At 39.7% G+C, this 18,236-nt stretch overlaps 1 protein-coding gene across 2 annotated transcripts in view; it reads left to right on the top strand.

The window, feature by feature from the left end:
- The window catches only part of LOC140198117 (hepatic and glial cell adhesion molecule-like), a 56,269-nt gene that overhangs the window by 11,482 nt on the left and 26,551 nt on the right, over nucleotides 1-18,236 (top strand). For both annotated transcript variants that reach the window (XM_072259044.1, XM_072259045.1), the window contains exon 5: nucleotides 13,185-13,454. In XM_072259044.1, the coding sequence (XP_072115145.1) occupies nucleotides 13,185-13,454 (270 nt within the window). The remainder of the gene's footprint in view (nucleotides 1-13,184; nucleotides 13,455-18,236) is intronic.

Raw genomic sequence — 18,236 nt, 5'->3', positions numbered from 1 at the left:
AGCTTCGCTTCAAGGACCTCTGCAAGCGCAACGTGAAAGCCTTAAAAATGAACTCAGAGTGCTCGGAGGATACAGCAGATGACCGCAACAAATGGCGAGGTACTCTTCAGCAACACCTAGAGCAAGACAAAAGAGTGATCCTGAGTCAGTTTGAGGAGCAGAGAGCTAAACGGAGAGCACAGTGGACAGCAAACAACAAGTCCATGATGCTCTACACATGCAGCAACTGTGGCAGAGCCTGCCTGCCGTCTCGCTCTCTCGCTCTCCCTCCCCCTCTCACCCCCCCCCCCCAAGCCTTGTCTCTCCCCACCATCTGCCTCTATTTGGTCAGGACATCTGGCACCAGACTGCTTGATTTGTTTTCCCTGCCCTGCTTCTTTGTAGATAATGGCAGCAAGTGTTTGTTCTGAGCAAACACTGCATTGCTCTTGTCTCTCTGGATTTTATCATACAATGTGGTCTCCATGGTCACTGTTTGTAGCTGTTTGTCGATGCCTATATTCATGGACTTCATTAGGCCAACAACAAATTCAAATCACTTTGCTATTTCATACCTCAGACGTGAACAGAATCACAGAGCACTACAGAACAGAAACAGGCCCTTCAGCCCATCTAGTCCACGCCATACATTATTTTACCTAATACCATGGACCTCACTTGGAGTATAATGCATCTTACCCTCCCTGTCCAAGTACTGATCCAAGCCTCTCTTAAAGAATGCGGTTGAACCCACATCCACTACTTCCACAGACAGCTCATTCCATACTTGCACCACCCTCTGAGTGAAGAAGATCCCCTCAGCTTACGCCTAAATATTTCACCTTTCACCATTAACCTGTGACTAGTAGTTCTAGTCTCACAGAAAAAGCCTGCCTGCATTTACTCTATCAATACATCTCATTGTTGTATCCCAGTGAAACAAAAAACGTGTCCAGACTAGCAGACTCTAAGCAGTCAAACCATAATCACTTTGTTGTAAAACTATCTGAAAAACCTGAGGTTCCCAAGCTTTGTGGAAAAACCTACAAGCAGTGGCCTGTTTGTCAGGTACACCGTACATCTGCTTGTTAATGTAAATATCTAATCAGCTGATCATGTGACACTAATTCAGTGATTAAAGCTGTGAAGACATGGTCATAATCAACTGGCTGGAGTGTTCTCTGAGATCTTCAGTGTCTTGCATTGGCAGTGCGTGGTACCCACTTGCTTCAAGCAGGCTTCAGCTACAGTGGTGCTCCAGACCAGTGAGGTGATCTACCTCTATGACTATCACCCAGCACCACTTACATCTATAGTGATGTAATTTTTTGAGAGGTTGGTGATGAAACATATCAATTCCTGCCTGAGATGTGACTTGGATCTGCTCCAATTTGCCTACACCAAATGCCATCTCATTGACTCTTCACTCAACCCTGGAACACCTGGACAGCAACAATGGATAGATCAGGATTGTCTTTATCAACTACTGCTCAGCATTCAATACCACCGTCCCTCAAAACTAATCAATAAGCTCCAAGACCTTAGCCTTAATAGCTCCTTGTGCAGTTGGATCCTAGACTTCATCATTTGCAGACCCCAGTCACTTCGTGTTAGCAACAGCATCTCCTCCATGATCTCCATCAGCACAGGTGCATCACAAGGCTGTGAGCTCAGCCCACGGCTCTACTCGCTTTACACCGATGACGGTGTTGCTAAGCGCAGTGCCAATGCCATATTCAAGTTTGCTGAACATACCACTGTTGTACGCCAAATCAAAGGTGCTGATGAATCAAGGTATAGGAGGAAGTTTGAAAACCTGGCTGAGTGGTGTCATAACAACAACCTCTTACTGAATGTCAGCAAAGCCAAGGAGCTGATTATTGACTTCAGGAGAAGGAAACCAAAGGAACATGTCGAAGATTAGATGTGGAGAAGGTTAGCAACTTTAAATTCCTCAGTGTTATTATTTTGGAGGACCCATGCTGGGCCCAGGACGTAAGTGCAATTATATTGGAAGCATGAAAGTGCCCCCATTTCCAAAGGATTTTGTGGAGATTCGGCATGACACTTAATAAATCTGATCTGATTCTGAAAAAATTTGAACTTTGACAAACCTCTATAGATGTGTACCTGAGCGTATGTTGACTAAACTGCAGCACAGTTTGTTGTGGAAACAACAATACTCTTGAATGGAAAGTCCTAGAAAAGTAGGGGATTCAGCCCAGCCCATGACAGGGAAAGCCCTCCCAACCATTGAGCACATCTACGTGAAATGCTGTTGCAGGAAAGCAGCATCCCTCATAAGCATCTCCCACCTCCCACGACATGCTCTCTTCTCACTGCTGCCATCAGAAAGAAGATTATAGATTCGGGCTCAAAACTGTGCACAATGCTCCAAATGTACTCTGAACAATGCCTAATAAAGCCACAGTATTATATTATTGCTTTTATTATGCAGATCGCAAAGGTTTCCATCCACACCTCATGATTTATCCCAGTAGGTGTCTGGAGGAGAAATAACCATTATTTTATTCACAGGTCACTATGCCTCTAAGATTGGTTATTGGCATATTTGGAAATTAAATTGTCCAAATCATTGAAACTTTTTAAGGAAATGTTTGATCTTAGTGTCGACTGGTGATCATCTTCCTGTACTTCTCTGATTGTGTTAATTATTCAGATTTATTCTTGTGCTGACAGCCTATTTCATTCTGTGTGCATCATTTACAGGTCTATGATGTGGCACATTTCTATTTAAAAAAACCATTTAAACCTCAACTACCTTACCTTCATCATCTTTAGAATAGAACAATGGTGCAGCAACTAATACTCCAGTCCTGATGGAAATAAAACATAGAACATAGGAAACAGAACATAGAATAAAGCTGTGCCGAAGATGTCCTTACGTTAGAAATTACTTAAGATACATGTACATATCTAAGAGTCTCTTAAAAAAACTGTTTTGTATCCACCTCCACCACCATCGCCGGCAGCACATTCCACGCACTCACCACATTTTTAAAAAAAGGTTACCCCTGACATCTCCTTTGTACCTGCTTCCAAGCACCTTAAAACTGTGCCCTCTCATGTTAGCCATTTCAGCCCTGGGAAAATGTCTCTGACTATCCACACAACCAATGCCTCTCATCATCTTATACATCTCTATCAGGTCACCTCTCATCCTCCGTCACTACAAAGAGAAAAGGCAAAGTTCACTCAACCTGTTCCAATAAGGCATGCTCCCCAATCCAGGCAACATCCTTGTAAATCTCCTGTACACCATTTCTATAGTTTCTATTCTTCCTGTAGTGAGGTGATGAGAACTGAGCACAGTACTCCAACTGGGGTCTGACCAGGGTCCTATATAGCTGCAACATTACCTGTCGGCTCTTAAACTCAATCCCATGGTTGATGAAGGCCAGTGCACCATATGCCTTCTTAACCACGCAGTCAACCTGCACAGCAGCTTTGAGTGTCCTGTGGACTCGGACCCCAAGGTCCCTCTGATCCTCCACACTGCCAAGAGTCTAACCATTAATACTATATTCTGCCATCATATTTGACCTACCAAAATGAACCACCTCACAATTATCTGGGTTGAATTCCATCTGCCACTTCTCAGCCCAGCCCTCTACACTATCCACAACACCCCCAACCTTTGTGTCATCAGCTAATTTACTAACCCATCCCTCCACTTGCCTTACTAGTCCTGAGTTGACGTAGTAGTAGTGGTAGTATCCCTCCACTTCCTCATTCAGGTTACTTATAAAAGTCACGAAGAGAAAGGGTCCCAGAACAGATTCCTGAGACACACCACTGGTCACCAACCTCCATGCAGAACATGACCCGTCTACAATCACTCTTTGCCTTCTGTGGGCAAGCCAATTCTGGATCTACAAAGCAATGTCCCCTTGGATCCCATACCTCCATACTTTCTCAATAAGCCTTGTTGAAATCCATACACAATACATCTAATGCTCTACCTTCATCCATGTGTTCAGTCACATCCTCAAAAAATTCAATCAGGCTCGTAAGGCACAACCTGCCTTTGACAAAGCCATGCTGACTACTCCTAATCATATTATGCTCTCCAAATATTCATAAATTCTGCCTCTTGGGATCTTCTCCATCATCTTACCAACCACAAAAGCAAGACTCACTGGTCTACAATTTCCTGAGCTATCTCTACTCCCTTTCTTGAATAAGGAAACAACATCTGCAACCCTCCAATCTTCTGGAACGTCTCCCATCACCACTGCTGATGCAAAGGACATCGCCAAAGGCTCAGCAATCTCCTCCCTCACCTCCCACAGTAGCCTGGGGTACATCTGGTCCGGTTCCGGTGACTTGTCCAACTTGATGCTTTCCAAAGGCTCCAGCACATCCTCTTTCTTAATGTCTATATGCTCAAGCTTTTCAGTCCACTGTATGTTATCCCTACAATTGCCAAGATCCTTTTCATGTAGTGAATGCTAAAGCAAAGTATTCATTAAGAACCGTTTTCCACTGTCACACTTGAATGGTCATATTAACTCATGTCTTATCCTCTTGCTCTTCACATATTTGTAGAATGCCTTGGGGTTTTCCTTAATCCTGCCTACCAAGGCCTTCTCATGGCTCCTGGCTCCTGGCTCCTGGCTCTCCTAATTTCATTCTTAAGCTCCTTCCTGCTAGCCTTATAATTTTCTAGATCTTTATCATTAGCTATTTCTTTGAACCTTTTGTTAGCTTTTCTTTCCTTGACTAGATTTTCAAAAACATTTGTACACCATGTTTCCTGTACCCTAACATCCTTTCCCTGTCTCATAGGAAGCTATCTATGCAAAATGCCACACAAATATCCCCTGAACATTTGCCACATTTCTGCTTTTCATTTCCCTGAGAAGATCTGCTCCCAATTTATACTTACTCCAATTAAATATTTTCCTAACTTCTCTGCTCCTAACCCTCTCTAAAGTAGATAGAATTGTAATCACTATCTCCAAAATGCTGTCCCACTGAGAGACCTGACACTTGACCAAGTTCATTTCCAAATACCAGATCAAATACAGCCTCTCCTCTTGTAGCCTTATTTACATATTGTGTCAGGAAACCTTACTGAACACACCTAACAAACTCCTCTAGCCCCTTCTAAACACCTTGCTCAGGGGAGGTGCCAATCAAATTAAAATCTCCCATCACAACAATCCTTTTATTATTGCACCACAACCCTGTTATTATTGCACCTGATGAAGGATCTTGGCCCGAAACATCAACTGTTTACTATTTTCCATCGATGCTGCCTGGCCTGCTGAGTTCCTCCAGCAATTTGAGTGTGTTGCTTTGAATTTCCAGCTTCTGTTGATTTTTCCATGTTGGTAATACTGCAGCCTCTCAGCTCCACGCTTTTCCCTGGGTAGTCTGGCTTCCCGTCATACCCCCAAGGGATGCAGACATTTAATCGGCTGTAGCAAATTACTTCCTGTGCAGGTCAGAGACAAGAAGACAGGGATGGAGTTAATACACATGTACCTTCCTGCTGAGCAGAGAGAAGAGAGCAAGGGCCTTGTGTCCCAGACCACCTGGTTCAGGAACAGTTACTACCCTTCAGCCATCAGTCTATTGAACCAGCGTTGACATCAACACTGAACTGATCATTGAATATAACATATGGGCTTACTTTCAAGGACTCGACAATTCATGTCCTCTCTATTATTTGTTTACTTATTTATAATTTATTGTTATTTCTTTTTTTTGTATTTGTACATCTTTTGCATGCTGATTGCTTGTCAGTCTGTGTGCAGTTTGTCATTGATTCTATTGCACTTTTGATCTACTGTGAATGCCTGCAAGAAAATGAATCTCAGGGTGGTATATGGTGACATATACAGTGTATAGTTTGATGATAAATTTGCTTTGAATTAATAGAATACTGGGAAATGAGGAAGGAGTGGGAAAGGAAGGATTGTAGTGATGAGAGCCAGCAGGGATTTGATGGGACGAAAAGCTTAACAAATAATGACTCTCTCAGTTACTTTTTCAAGGGTGGCATGGTAATATAGAGATGACCATAACACTATAAAGTACCAGTGACCTGACAGTGTACCTCAATTGTTGGAAAGTTCTGAAAAAAATAAGCAGCTGCAAAATTAGCACTGACTTGGAGAAGTGTGATGAGTTAGTACCAGTTGTTAAATTCAAAGAGCACATAACTGATAAGGTAAGCTTTATTTGTTAAATGTATATGGAAACATTGAAACATACAGTGAAGTGTCTGGTTTGCATCTATGACCAATAAGGTCCAAGGATTTGTGGGTCAGCGACAAGTTTAGGCATACTTCATTTCATTTTAAAACTCTTTTTATTGATATATAATCTTCTACAGCTATAAAATAGAAAAGTTCAACAAATTAGCATATATATATAATTAATAAAGCTGAAGGAAAAAAACATATATGCTAATGAAAAAAAATTATATATGAAAAAGAAGGAAAAAAAGAGAACCCCAACTAACTAAAAAAAGACCCACTAACTACAAAAAAACCCATTAGGAACCAACTCCGGGAGCAATACATCTTACAATCATCTGTGTGTATATATGAGAAAAAAAACAACAACCAGATTTATATAACATAAAATTGGAAGGAAACCATATACATTAATTCAAATTAAATGATAATATTTGGCAAAAGAGCCCCACCTTCTCTCAAAATCGAATCAGGGATCAAAAGTTCTACTATTTTTTTCCAAACTAGGACATAACATTACTTGGGAAAACCATTGAATTAGTGTAGGAGCAGAGGTATCTTTCCACTTCAATAAAATAGCCCTTTTTGCCAACAATGTAACAAATGCAATTAGATGTTGGTTTGAAAATGGAATACCCTGAATATGATGCGGAACTATTCCAAATAGAACAGTCAGTGTATTAGGTTGTAAATTAATTTTCAAAGCTTTAGAAATTGTAGAAAATAAAGATTTTCAAGAAGATTTCAATGAGGGACATGACCAGAACATACGTGACAAAGTAGCTACTTCAGTTTTACACCTATCATAATAATTGTCTGTATTAGGAAATATTTTGGATAGTCTCTCCTTTGTTAAATAATAACGGTGAACAATTTTAAATTGAATTAAACAATGATTGGCACATATTGAAGAAGAATTAACCATTTTCAGAACTCTCAACCAATCTTCGTTAACAAAAGTCATATTAAGTTCTCTCTCCCAATCTTGTTTAATCTTTAGTGAGAGGTTATCTTTTTGTAGTAAAAATAAATTATAAATTCTACCAATGGAACCTCTCACTAAAGGATTCATATTCAAAAATAGTGTCCAACAAATCAGATTCTTGCATATATGGAAACGTAGAAACATATTTTTGTAAGAAATGTCTAACCTGAAAATATCGCAAGAAATGTGTATGAGAGAGAATATTTGCTAATTAATTCTTCAAAAGTCATCAATCGACCATCACTAAATAAATCTGCAAAAGAACAAATCCTCTTATTTCCCCATAAAAGAAAAATAGGATCAGTAATTGAAGGTTTAAATAGCAAATTTTGAAATTTAGGGCTAGACAATTTAAACTGGTTAAAATTAAAAGAGTTGTGAAACTGAAACCAAATCCATAAGGACTGTTTAATAACAGGGGAGCGATTTAAATTGGGAATTTTAGCAAGTTGTAAAGATAATGGAGCTCCTAATAATGCCGTTAAATGAAATTGTTTAAGAGCTTTTAATTCCAAATCAATCCAAGCTGGTTCTTGGCTCTTATCGAGCCAATATACCCAAAAACATAGTTGTTGAATATTAACAGCCCAATAATACAATCTTAAATTAGGTAGCGCAAGTCCACCATTTTTTTTTTGATTTTTGTAAATGAAACTCATTAACTCTTGTTTTTTTATTATTCTAAATAAAGGACGAAATAGTAGAATCAATTTGATCAAAAAATTTTTCAGTTAGAAAAATAGGTATATTTTGAAAAATATATAAAAATCCCGGTAAAATCATCATTTTCACGGCATGAATATGACCTATTAAAGAAAGTGTAAGAGGATTCCATCTAGAAAATAATTGTTTCATAGAGTCCAATAAAGGAATTACTTTATAAGCTTTATAAAGATCTTTTTTTTGTAATGGTAGTACCCAACTATTTAAAAGAATTCACAATTCTAAATGGAATATCATTATATATAAAAACAGGAACATTTAAAGGGAACAATTCACTTTTGTTTAAATTAAGTCTATATCCTGAAAATTTTCCAAAATGATTTCATAACTCCAAAAGATTAGGAATAGATTCTTCAGGATTCGAAATATAAACCAAAAGATCATCTGCATAAAGAGAGATCTTATGTAAGGTCCCATTTATAGAAATACCATGAATGTTTTTAGCTTCATGAATTGTTATAGCCAAAGGCTCCAGTACGAGATTAATTAATAAAGGACTTAATGGACACCCTTGTCAAGTACCTCGTGAAAGTGAAAAAAAAGGGAGACTTAAGATTATTAGTAATAACAGTACCGATAAGGTTCTTATTGGGTTCTTTTTAACTATTTATGGTTCTATTACTATTTATTATTTATGGTGCAACTGTAACGAAAACCAATTTCCCCCGAGATCAATAAAGTATGATTATTATAGATCATTTGAATCCACTTATTAAAATTATTACCAAAGCCAAATTTCTCAAATACATTAAACAAATAAGTCCATTCGACTCTATCAAATGCCTTTTCTGCATCCAGAGAAATAACATATTGAGATGTTTTGGATAATGGTGAATATATAATATTCATCAATCTCCGAACATTAGAAAAAGAGTAACTGCCTCTAATAAAGCCTGTTTGATCCATAGAGATAATTTTAGATAAAATGTTTTCCAAACAGTTAGCCGCTATCTTAGAAAGAATTTTAGCATCCACATCTAATAACGAAATAGGTCTATAAGATGAGCATTCAGTAGGATCTTTATCTTTCTTAAGAATTAAAGAAACAGAAGCTTCATAAAAAGAAGAGGGTAAATTACCTTTCTCAAAAGATTCATGAAATAATTCCAAAAGGTATGGAGAAAGTAATCTTTCAATTTTTTTTATAAAATTCGACCGAATAACCATCGAGCCCAGGAGCTTTACCTGATTGCATTGACCATATAGCTTTCTAAATTTCATGCTCAACAATTGGAGCATCAAGGGTCTGTTGATCTTCAGCAGTAACTTGAGGAAATTTAATCTTATATAAAAAAGCCTTCATTTTGGAGGGATCTGCAGGAAACTGAGATTTATAAAGATCGGAATAAAAATTCTGAAAAATATTATTAAGATCTTTGTAATTACTTACTATATCTCCATTATCTTTATTTACGAATCGTTAAAATTCATTTTTTAGCTCTAGCAGCCCTTAATTGGGAAGCTAAGAGCTTATTATTTTTATCCCCAAAAATATAAAACTGACTTTTTAATTTAAGCAAATATCCTTCAATAGGATAAGTTAATAATAAATTATATTGTGATTGTAATTCCAATCTTTTAAACAAATCAACATTTGGAAAGATTGCGTTGAGATTATCTAATTCTCTAATTTGTTTAGCAATTTTATCTAATTCCATTCTTGTCTGTTTCTTCAATTTAGCTAAATAAGAAATAATCTGACCATATAAATAAGCTTTTAACATATCCCAAATTACTAACTTTGAGACGTTTCCTGTATTATTAAAGAGAAAAAAACTCTCTTATCTGAGTTTCAATGAACTCAACAAAATCTGAATTTTGTAACAAATGTTCTGGAAAACGCCAAGGTAGTCTTGTAGAAACAACATCTTTCAAATCAAATATTAAATTTAAGGGAGCATGATCAGAAATAACAATTGCATTATATTCACATTTCTGACATTAAATAAAAGTCGAGGGCCGGCTATAAAATAGTCAATTCTCGAATATTTATTATGAACATGTGAAAAAAAGGAATATTCTCTATCACTAGGATGCATATGTCTCTAGACTTCAATTAAACCATAATCAATTAAAAAGGAGTTAATAAGTGATGCAGAGCGATTAAGGAGTTGATGTCTAGATGATGATTTATCTATTAAAGGTTTTTACAGGTATTAAAATCTCCACCCATTAATAACATATATTCATTTAAATCAGGTAATAGAGCGAAAATATCTTTAAAAAATGAAGGATCATCAACATTTGGTCCATATATATTAACCAAAACCATTTCCTTTTGCAAATTGTTCCTTTAACAATCAAAAATCTACCATTAATATCAGATATAATATCCTCCTGATTAAAGGGAATATTGGAACCAATAAAAATGGAAACACCCCTAATTTTACTTTGAGAGTTTGCGTGAATCTGAGGGTCCTTCCAAAATTTAAAAAAATCGATTTTTATCACATAACCTGACATGCGTCTCTTGTGCAAAAATTATATCAGGTTGGAATCGATTAATCATTTTAAATGTTTTCTTATGCTTAATAGGATGATCCCAACCACCGACATTCCAACTTAAAACATTCAACCGTTTACGTAACATCATGAAACTTTATATCTAAAGAAAACAATTAGATGCATGTCAGGATAAAGTAGTCGTGAATGGCGGTGATAAGCAACAATAATAACAATTTGCGTACACTCTGGAATTCCATAATGGGAACAAAAAAATATATAAATAGAAAAAAGAAAAAAACCCACCCAACCTACAAAGCCCAGACATAAGTCGATATCTATCGATGCAAGCCCCAAAGAATGCATAAGAAGCAATTCTGAACTCCACCTACCTAAATAGAAGGTGCAGATGAAAAAGGTAATCTGTCTCCCTCTCCCGAGTATACAACTCATTACAGTCAACATACAACCCATTACAATTAAATTAGAAAAAACAGTTAACAGAAACAATGTTCAGTTTAGAAAGTAACCTTCATAACATTAGATAAGTCCAAAACAAATTCTTAAAATATTTACTCAGAAGAGAAAACAGTCACCATCTTTAACTTATTACATCTATCTATAAAACGTGATAAAAAAACCCGAATAGTAAGTTAAAAGTTCTTAACAAAAACATACAAAGCAAAAAAAAACAATTAGTTCATAAATGTAGCAAACGGAAAGAGATTCTAAATGATTTAAAGTTTCTACAGTCTTCCAACAGATCCAATACAATATCCTAAAATTAAAACCTTCCAGATCAGTCTATTTCAAAGATAAAGGTACATTTTAATAGAAAGGCTTTCAATAGTCCTCAATTCTTCTGATCTCATCATTTCTTATATCACGAAATGATCAAATAATTGTAAGTCCTTTAAACATCAGGCTTCAGACTCATCAGGGAGAGAATTAACAAAACGCAATGCATCAGCTGGATCCTCAAAAATATGATCCCCAGAGTCTTTAGTGAAAAGCCTTAATTTAGCTGGATATTTAAGAAAAGAATGCATCTGTTTTTGAAAAGCCATATGCATCACGGCCGCAAATTCAGAACGTTTCTGAACAATTTCACGCGGAAAATCTTGAAAGAAACGAATTCCAGAGCCTTGAAATTTAAACAGTCTTTGTTTTCTTTCCAGTTTAATAATACAGTCTTTGTCTCGAAAACAAAGAAAACGCACAATAACGTGTCTAATTTTGCCTTGTCTCGAAGTTCCAACCCTATGAGCTATTTCAATGTCGGGCAATTGTGGAAAAGCCTCGGGAAATAGAGATTGAAACATTTTAGCAAAATAGTCCATTGTGTCTGCTGATTCTGATTTCTCTTTCAATCCAACAATTCGAATATTGTTTTGAAGGGAACGAGCTTCCAAATCAACAATTCGTTGTTGAGCCTTTTCCAGACGAGAGGAAATATCAGCCGCATTGCGAGTTACTTCTTTAAGATCCAAGCTCAAAGAATCAATTTTTTCCTCCAAAGGGAGAAGACTTTCTTTTAGTTGAGTTAGTTCAGTGAAGATAGAGCTCATTTGAGTCTCTTATCTATTAACCCAGGCTGGCTGCTCTGCAGCTTCATCAGTTTTTTTTAGGCTTACCATTACCTTTATCGGGATTCCTTTTAGTGCTTCTCAAGGTAGCCATAACTATAATTATCACTTTGCAAGATCCGACTGAATAAAGTTAAAATTTCAAAGTTTAAGTCGGGAAAGGAAGAAATTAAAGGCAGACAGAAAGACACTATATCTTACATGTCCATAGGCAGAAGGCAGAGTCCTTGTGTTGGCAGACTTCAAGCTCCGTCAGATGTGGTGTCCATCATATTGGTCCACTAGCACCCAAGTCATGCCTTATTATTATTGCTACCATCAGGAAGGAGGTACAGAAACCTAAAGGCACACACTCAACAAACTAGGAACAGCTTCTTCCCCTCTGCCATCAGATTTCTGAATGGGCATTGAACCCAGGAGCACTGAACCCAGAGCACTACCTCACCACTCTTTTATTTACGTTTTTGTACAAATTTAATATACAATGTAATCAACAGGTCTGTAGTTACCGTTCTCTACACTGTTTCTTCTGATGCTTATTTGCAATTTTCTAGTCCCGAACCAACATCCTGAATCTCCAAGCTTGAACCATTTTGGCCAGGGCCTCTGAGATCTCTTCCTTTGCCCCACCAATGGTTAATCCATCTGAATTATGTACAATGAGACTTTCCAGAAGCCCGCTCATCAATTTCGAGTGCATCCAAAATCACAACTACACCTTCCTTTGCTGAGATCACTGATTTGGAGAGGATGTCTTGTGAGGATAACCTGAGAGAGATTGAGCTATTTTCTTTGGGTGAAGAAAATTGAGAGGTGACTTGATAGAGGTGTACAAGATGGAGAAGTATAGACTGAGTGGAAGGCCAGAGTCTTTTTCCTAGGAAAGAGATGGGTGATATCCAGGGGCATCATTTTGAGATGATTGAAGGAAAATATAGGAAAGTTGTCAGGGGTAAGTTTGTTTTTAACGAGGGATGGTGGTGGAGGCGGTTATATTAGGGGAATTCAAGAAACTCTTGGATAGGCACATGGACGATAGAAAAATGCAGGGCTATGGAGCAGGGAAGGCTTAGATTGACCTTAGAGTGGGTTAAAAAGTTGGCACTACTTTGTGGCCCAAAGGGCCTGTACTGTTCTATGTTCTAACTCATTTAGTCTGAGTGTTTCCATTTGCTCCTGGGTTGTTGCAATAAATCCTGATTTATTGATTCATTACCTGAAAATTGGTCTGTCTGTCTTCAGATCCTCTCTCCACACCATCCATCTCTGGCAACTACACCTCTGAGAATGACACAGTCGTGCTGAGCTGCACAGTGCAGAGAGGGGTGGCCACTTCCATCCTCTGGACCAGAGAAGGTGTTGTACTCCCGGCAGACCAACGTCAGTCCCTGTCCAATGGGAATGTAACACTCACCATTTGGAAAACTCAGGAATCAGACTCTGGATATTACACCTGCACTATGGAAAATGAAGTCAGTCGCACTAACAACACCTACCAGCTGGCCATTTATAGTGAGTATGTGAGGGTTGCATGAAGTTGCGTCCATTGCACAGATGCTGGCATCTGCATTAACAGTAATCCTTCATTAGGGCCTTGTTGATTAAAGGCAGAATAATAAAAATAAAGATAAGCTTTATTTGTCAATGAACATTGTTACAAAATTCGACCCTTTAGTAATAATGATCTGAGAGGCACAGAGAAAATTTATATTTACCAGCAAGTAACCTTTATTGTCACAACTAAAATGCATGTGGCTTCGCAAACTAACTACCTGGATGCATACCCACAAGGATTCACTGACCCTCCATGAACAGTCAATGAAGAGTAAAGGTATTACCCGGGAAAGGAGTCTACGATGTCTATGCGTTCCTCACGCTCCCAATCTCCACATGCCCGTGAGTATGTGAGGGTTGCATGAAGTTGCAACGGTTGTTCTCCAGTGGCTGGAGATTTATCGCTCCCTCATATTTGAAGCTCCTGATTCTTACAGTGTTCCTCATCAGTTCAAATGATGCATCTCCACTCTGTTAGCTCAAGGTCATCTGACCTACCTGGGTCACCTTCTTATTGACTTTGGTCCAGGACAATAACCAGTATTGTTCTATTGTTTTTGCCCGCAGCCTCCTGCATTTGTTCTTTTCAACTCTGACTGGTTGAAACCAGTTAAAACAAGTGACCGGCACTGAGTGTAATGAGAAATCAAATTGCTTCACTGGCAAGCCTGCTACTTTATGTAATAAATAGCCAATCATCTCAGAATGGTCTCAGGTTTAGCAGATCATTAGCTGAAATTCCTTGTGTCGACATTCAATTGTTCTGATTAGATTATACCAGAGCAGGAATCAGTTCAGAGTTCACTAAAAGGGGTAGGGGAGGGGGGGCTACAAGAACAATCCCACAAAATGGCTGCCTCCATCTCCTTCAAGCACATGACAAGAACAAAGACAATGTTTTTGTCTACTTACACTGTTCCTGATTTTTCTGAATTCACTGACTTGTAGTCTTTGGTTCTATCTGGCCAATATCTCCCTCCTCTTGATCCAAAAATATTTGTCTCAAGAGCATTATCCTCTTTCCTTCTGTTGACTGCCATGGAATACCAGTAGGTGTCCAAAACTTAAATTATACAGATACTGCTGATACTTACTTACTGAATTTACACACTTTAGATCAACAATCATCTGCTTTTTTTTTATAAAACATCCCTAATTTCTGCATTATTTTAGCCTTCCATCTTCTAAGTTGATAACTATGTACCTAATTATCAGAGTACATAAAAATGTTTGTCCCCAATTCAAAAAGCCTGGGTTACTCAATATTTCATTTGCCTTACCAGCATGTGCTTTAATTATTTTTGTGTGTATAGTCCATTGATGAATTATCTGCTTTGCCTCCTTCACAACACATGTCCAATCTGCAGTCAAGTGAAGAATCAGTGGCAACTTCTACACATACTGATTGGTATCGATGTATTGAATCTTGAAGCTCTCCTTCATTACTGTGTCTCCTGCTGGCTGAGGCAAAGTTCATCCTCCAACGGCCAGATCTAACATCCCGTTCCCTGTGGTGACATTGTGACTGATGTTGCCTGACCTAAATAGGTGCCATCCTGATGGGTATATCTGGGTATAATCTCTCTCCAGTACCTCCACACTAATTCCCACACTTCACAAAACATAACTGATGGATAAAAAAATTAAACAGCACCTATTTAAAGCCAGAGAATGTACTTTGCAATCTACCACTCTGTGCGTCTGAACTCATAATGCCTGGTGTATTCCATTGCATTTATAATGGTTACACCAAGATGTATTCCTAAAACACACAAACACACTTGCAAATGAGTCTGCTGCTATATAGTGAGTATACGTGCACCCCACTGGTGTCCCGACTACTTAGTGTCCGCCCTTCGTCAACTGGTGTTCCTGTCTCACCAAATTACCCAAAAATGTCTTGTCTTCTACATAAGCACACACACACACCACACTACTTTCAAATGTACGAGTTCAGCTCTCTGCTGTGTTCGTGATGCTTCATGATCCCGTGCTCACTGACCTGAACGGATTGAAGTGTGAGTCCTAATCTTAAAAAAATACTTTCCCACAATCTGTTTGGATTGATGGCCACGTGATGGTATACAAATGTACCCTGGATAAACCAGCAAATATTATTGTGGCTGTGAATAAAGTCACCGGGAGACACTGAAGCTGCTGGGTATAGAAGCCTTTCTTGAGCAAAACAAGCAGGCATCACACTGAAGACACTCTTGGAAGAAGTCTTGCCTGATGCAATATTATACAATATTTTTATATGCTAAAGATCAAAGGTAATGTAGGACAATTCTATACTTATAATGTATCCTCAATGCTTTCTTTGAATTACATATAATTTTCAAACACCTCCATCTTAACGCCGACACCCAAAGCGAATTCTAATCCACACTGACTCCTGGCCGCACTCATGCATAAACTGGACAATCCACGCTAGGGCTGCACAGAAAGAGCTACCATTTAATCAGGAGGGCGATCAGGATTTCAAAGGCAGAGTTTCACGGCAATCTCTCGGAGCTGAGGAATCAGCAAGAGGGATACATTAGAAATGGCCAATAGAAATAATTCAAATGCAAGCGGAGTGGTGATTCTTTTTCAGTGTGCCAGTGTTTGCAGTGGTTTTAGCTGATCAGGTTTGGGTGTGGGAAATTGTCTTGGAAGTTTCTATCCCCCTCCCCTCACCACTCTCTCACTCATCCTCCCCTTCCACTCCTCACTTCCCCCCCACCCCCTCCCTCACTCTCCCTCCACCTCTGTCATTCTCCCTCCCCTCTCTCTCCCACTCTCACTCTCCCTCCCCTCCCCCTCTCTCCCTCCCCTCTCTCCCTCCCCCTCTCCTTCCCCTCCCCCTCTCTCTCCCTCCTCTCTCTCCCTAACCCCCTCCCTCTCCCTAACCCGCTCTCTCTCCCTCCCCCTGTCTCTCCCCCTCTTCTCTGCCCCCGCTCTCCCCATCTCCCCCTCTCTTCCCTACTCTCTCCCCGTCTCTCAACCCCCCACCTCTAACTCCATGTCTCCCCCACTCTCTCTCCCTTGCTCCCTCTGCCCCCACTCTCTCTCCCCACTCTCTCCCCCACTCCCATTCTCCCCCCTCTCTCCCCCCTCTCTCTCCTCCCTCTCTCTCCCCCTCTCACTCTCCCTGTCTCCCCTATCTCCCTCCTATCACCCTCCCTCTCCTCCTTCCTCCCTCTCTCTCTCTCTCTCTCTCTCCCTCCCTCCTTCCCTCCCTCCCTTCCCTTCCTTCCTTCCTTATTTGTTCATTCCTCATCTGTTAGGGCAGAGTACTGCAGTGAGAATGGCTCAGGGCAGTGTTTTCTACTGTGAGTGGGATGTGGGATGACTGGTAGACAGACGTCCAGTCTCCCAGATAAACACATCTGCACCAGGTGCACTGAGTTGCAGCTCCTGAGAGAAGATATTAAAGAACTGGAGCAGCAGTCTGATGACGTTCGACTCAGATGAGAGAATGAGGAGGTGACAGACAGGAGCTACGGTATGGTAATTACCCCAGGTAGCAGGAGACAGGTAACATAGAACATAGAGTAATACAGCACAGTACAGGCCCTTCAGCCCACAATGTTGTGCCGGCCCTCAAACCCTGCCTCCCATATAAGCCCCCACCTTAAGTTCCTCCATATACCTGTCTAGTAGTCTCTTAAACTTCACTGGTGTATCTGCCTCCACCACTGACTCAGGCAGTGCATTCCACTCACCAACCACTCTCTGAGTAAAAAACCTTCCTCTAATATCCCCCTTGAACTTCCCACCCCTTACCTTAAAGCCATGTCCTCTTGTATTCAGCAGTGGTGCCCTGGGGAAGAGGTGCTGGCTATCCACTCTATATATTCCTCTTATTATCTTGTACACCTCTATCATGTCTCCTCTCATCCTCCTTCTCTCCAAAGAGTAAAGCCCTAGCTCCCTTAATCTCTGATCATAATGCATACTTTCTAAACCAGGCAGCATCCTGGTAAATCTCCTCTGTACCCTTTCCAATGCTTCCACATCCTTCCTACAGTGAGTTGACCAGAAGTGGACACAGTACTCCAAGTGTGGCCTAACCAGAGTTTTGTAGAGCTGCATCATTACATCGCGACTCTTAAACTCTATCCCTCGACTTATGAAAGCTAACACCCCATAAGCTTTCTTAACTACCCTATCCACCTGTGAGGCAACTTTCAGGGATCTGTGGACATGTACCCCCAGATCCCTCTGCTCCTCCACACTACCAAGTATCCTACCATTTACTTTGTACTCTGCCTTGGAGTTTGTCCTTCCAAAGTGTACCACCTCACACTTCTCCGGGTTGAACTCCATCTGCCACTTCTCAGCCCACTTCTGTATGCTATCAATGTCTCTCTGCAATCTTTGAACATCCTCTAAACTATCTACAACTCCACCAACCTTTGTGTCGTCTGCAAACTTGCCAACCCACCCTTCTACCCCCACATCCAGGTCGTTAATAAAAATCACGAAAAGTAGAGGTCCCAGAACAGATCCTTGTGGGACGCCACTAGTCACAATCCTCCAACCTGAATGTACTCCCTCCACCACCACCCTCTGCCTTCTGCAGGCAAGCCAATTCTGAATCCACCTGTCCAAACTTCCCTGGATACCATGCTTTCTAACTTTCTGAATAAGCCTAACGTGTGGAACCTTGTCAAATGCCTTACTAAAATCCATATGGATCACATCCACTGCACTACCCTCATCTATATGCCTGGTCTCCTCCTCAAAGAACTCTAT

Source organism: Mobula birostris, chromosome 5 (genome assembly GCF_030028105.1).
Source record: "Mobula birostris isolate sMobBir1 chromosome 5, sMobBir1.hap1, whole genome shotgun sequence".
Lineage (NCBI taxonomy): Eukaryota > Metazoa > Chordata > Chondrichthyes > Myliobatiformes > Myliobatidae > Mobula > Mobula birostris.
The sequence above is the reverse complement of the archived record's forward strand: the minus strand, read 5'-3'. Positions and strand labels throughout refer to the sequence as shown.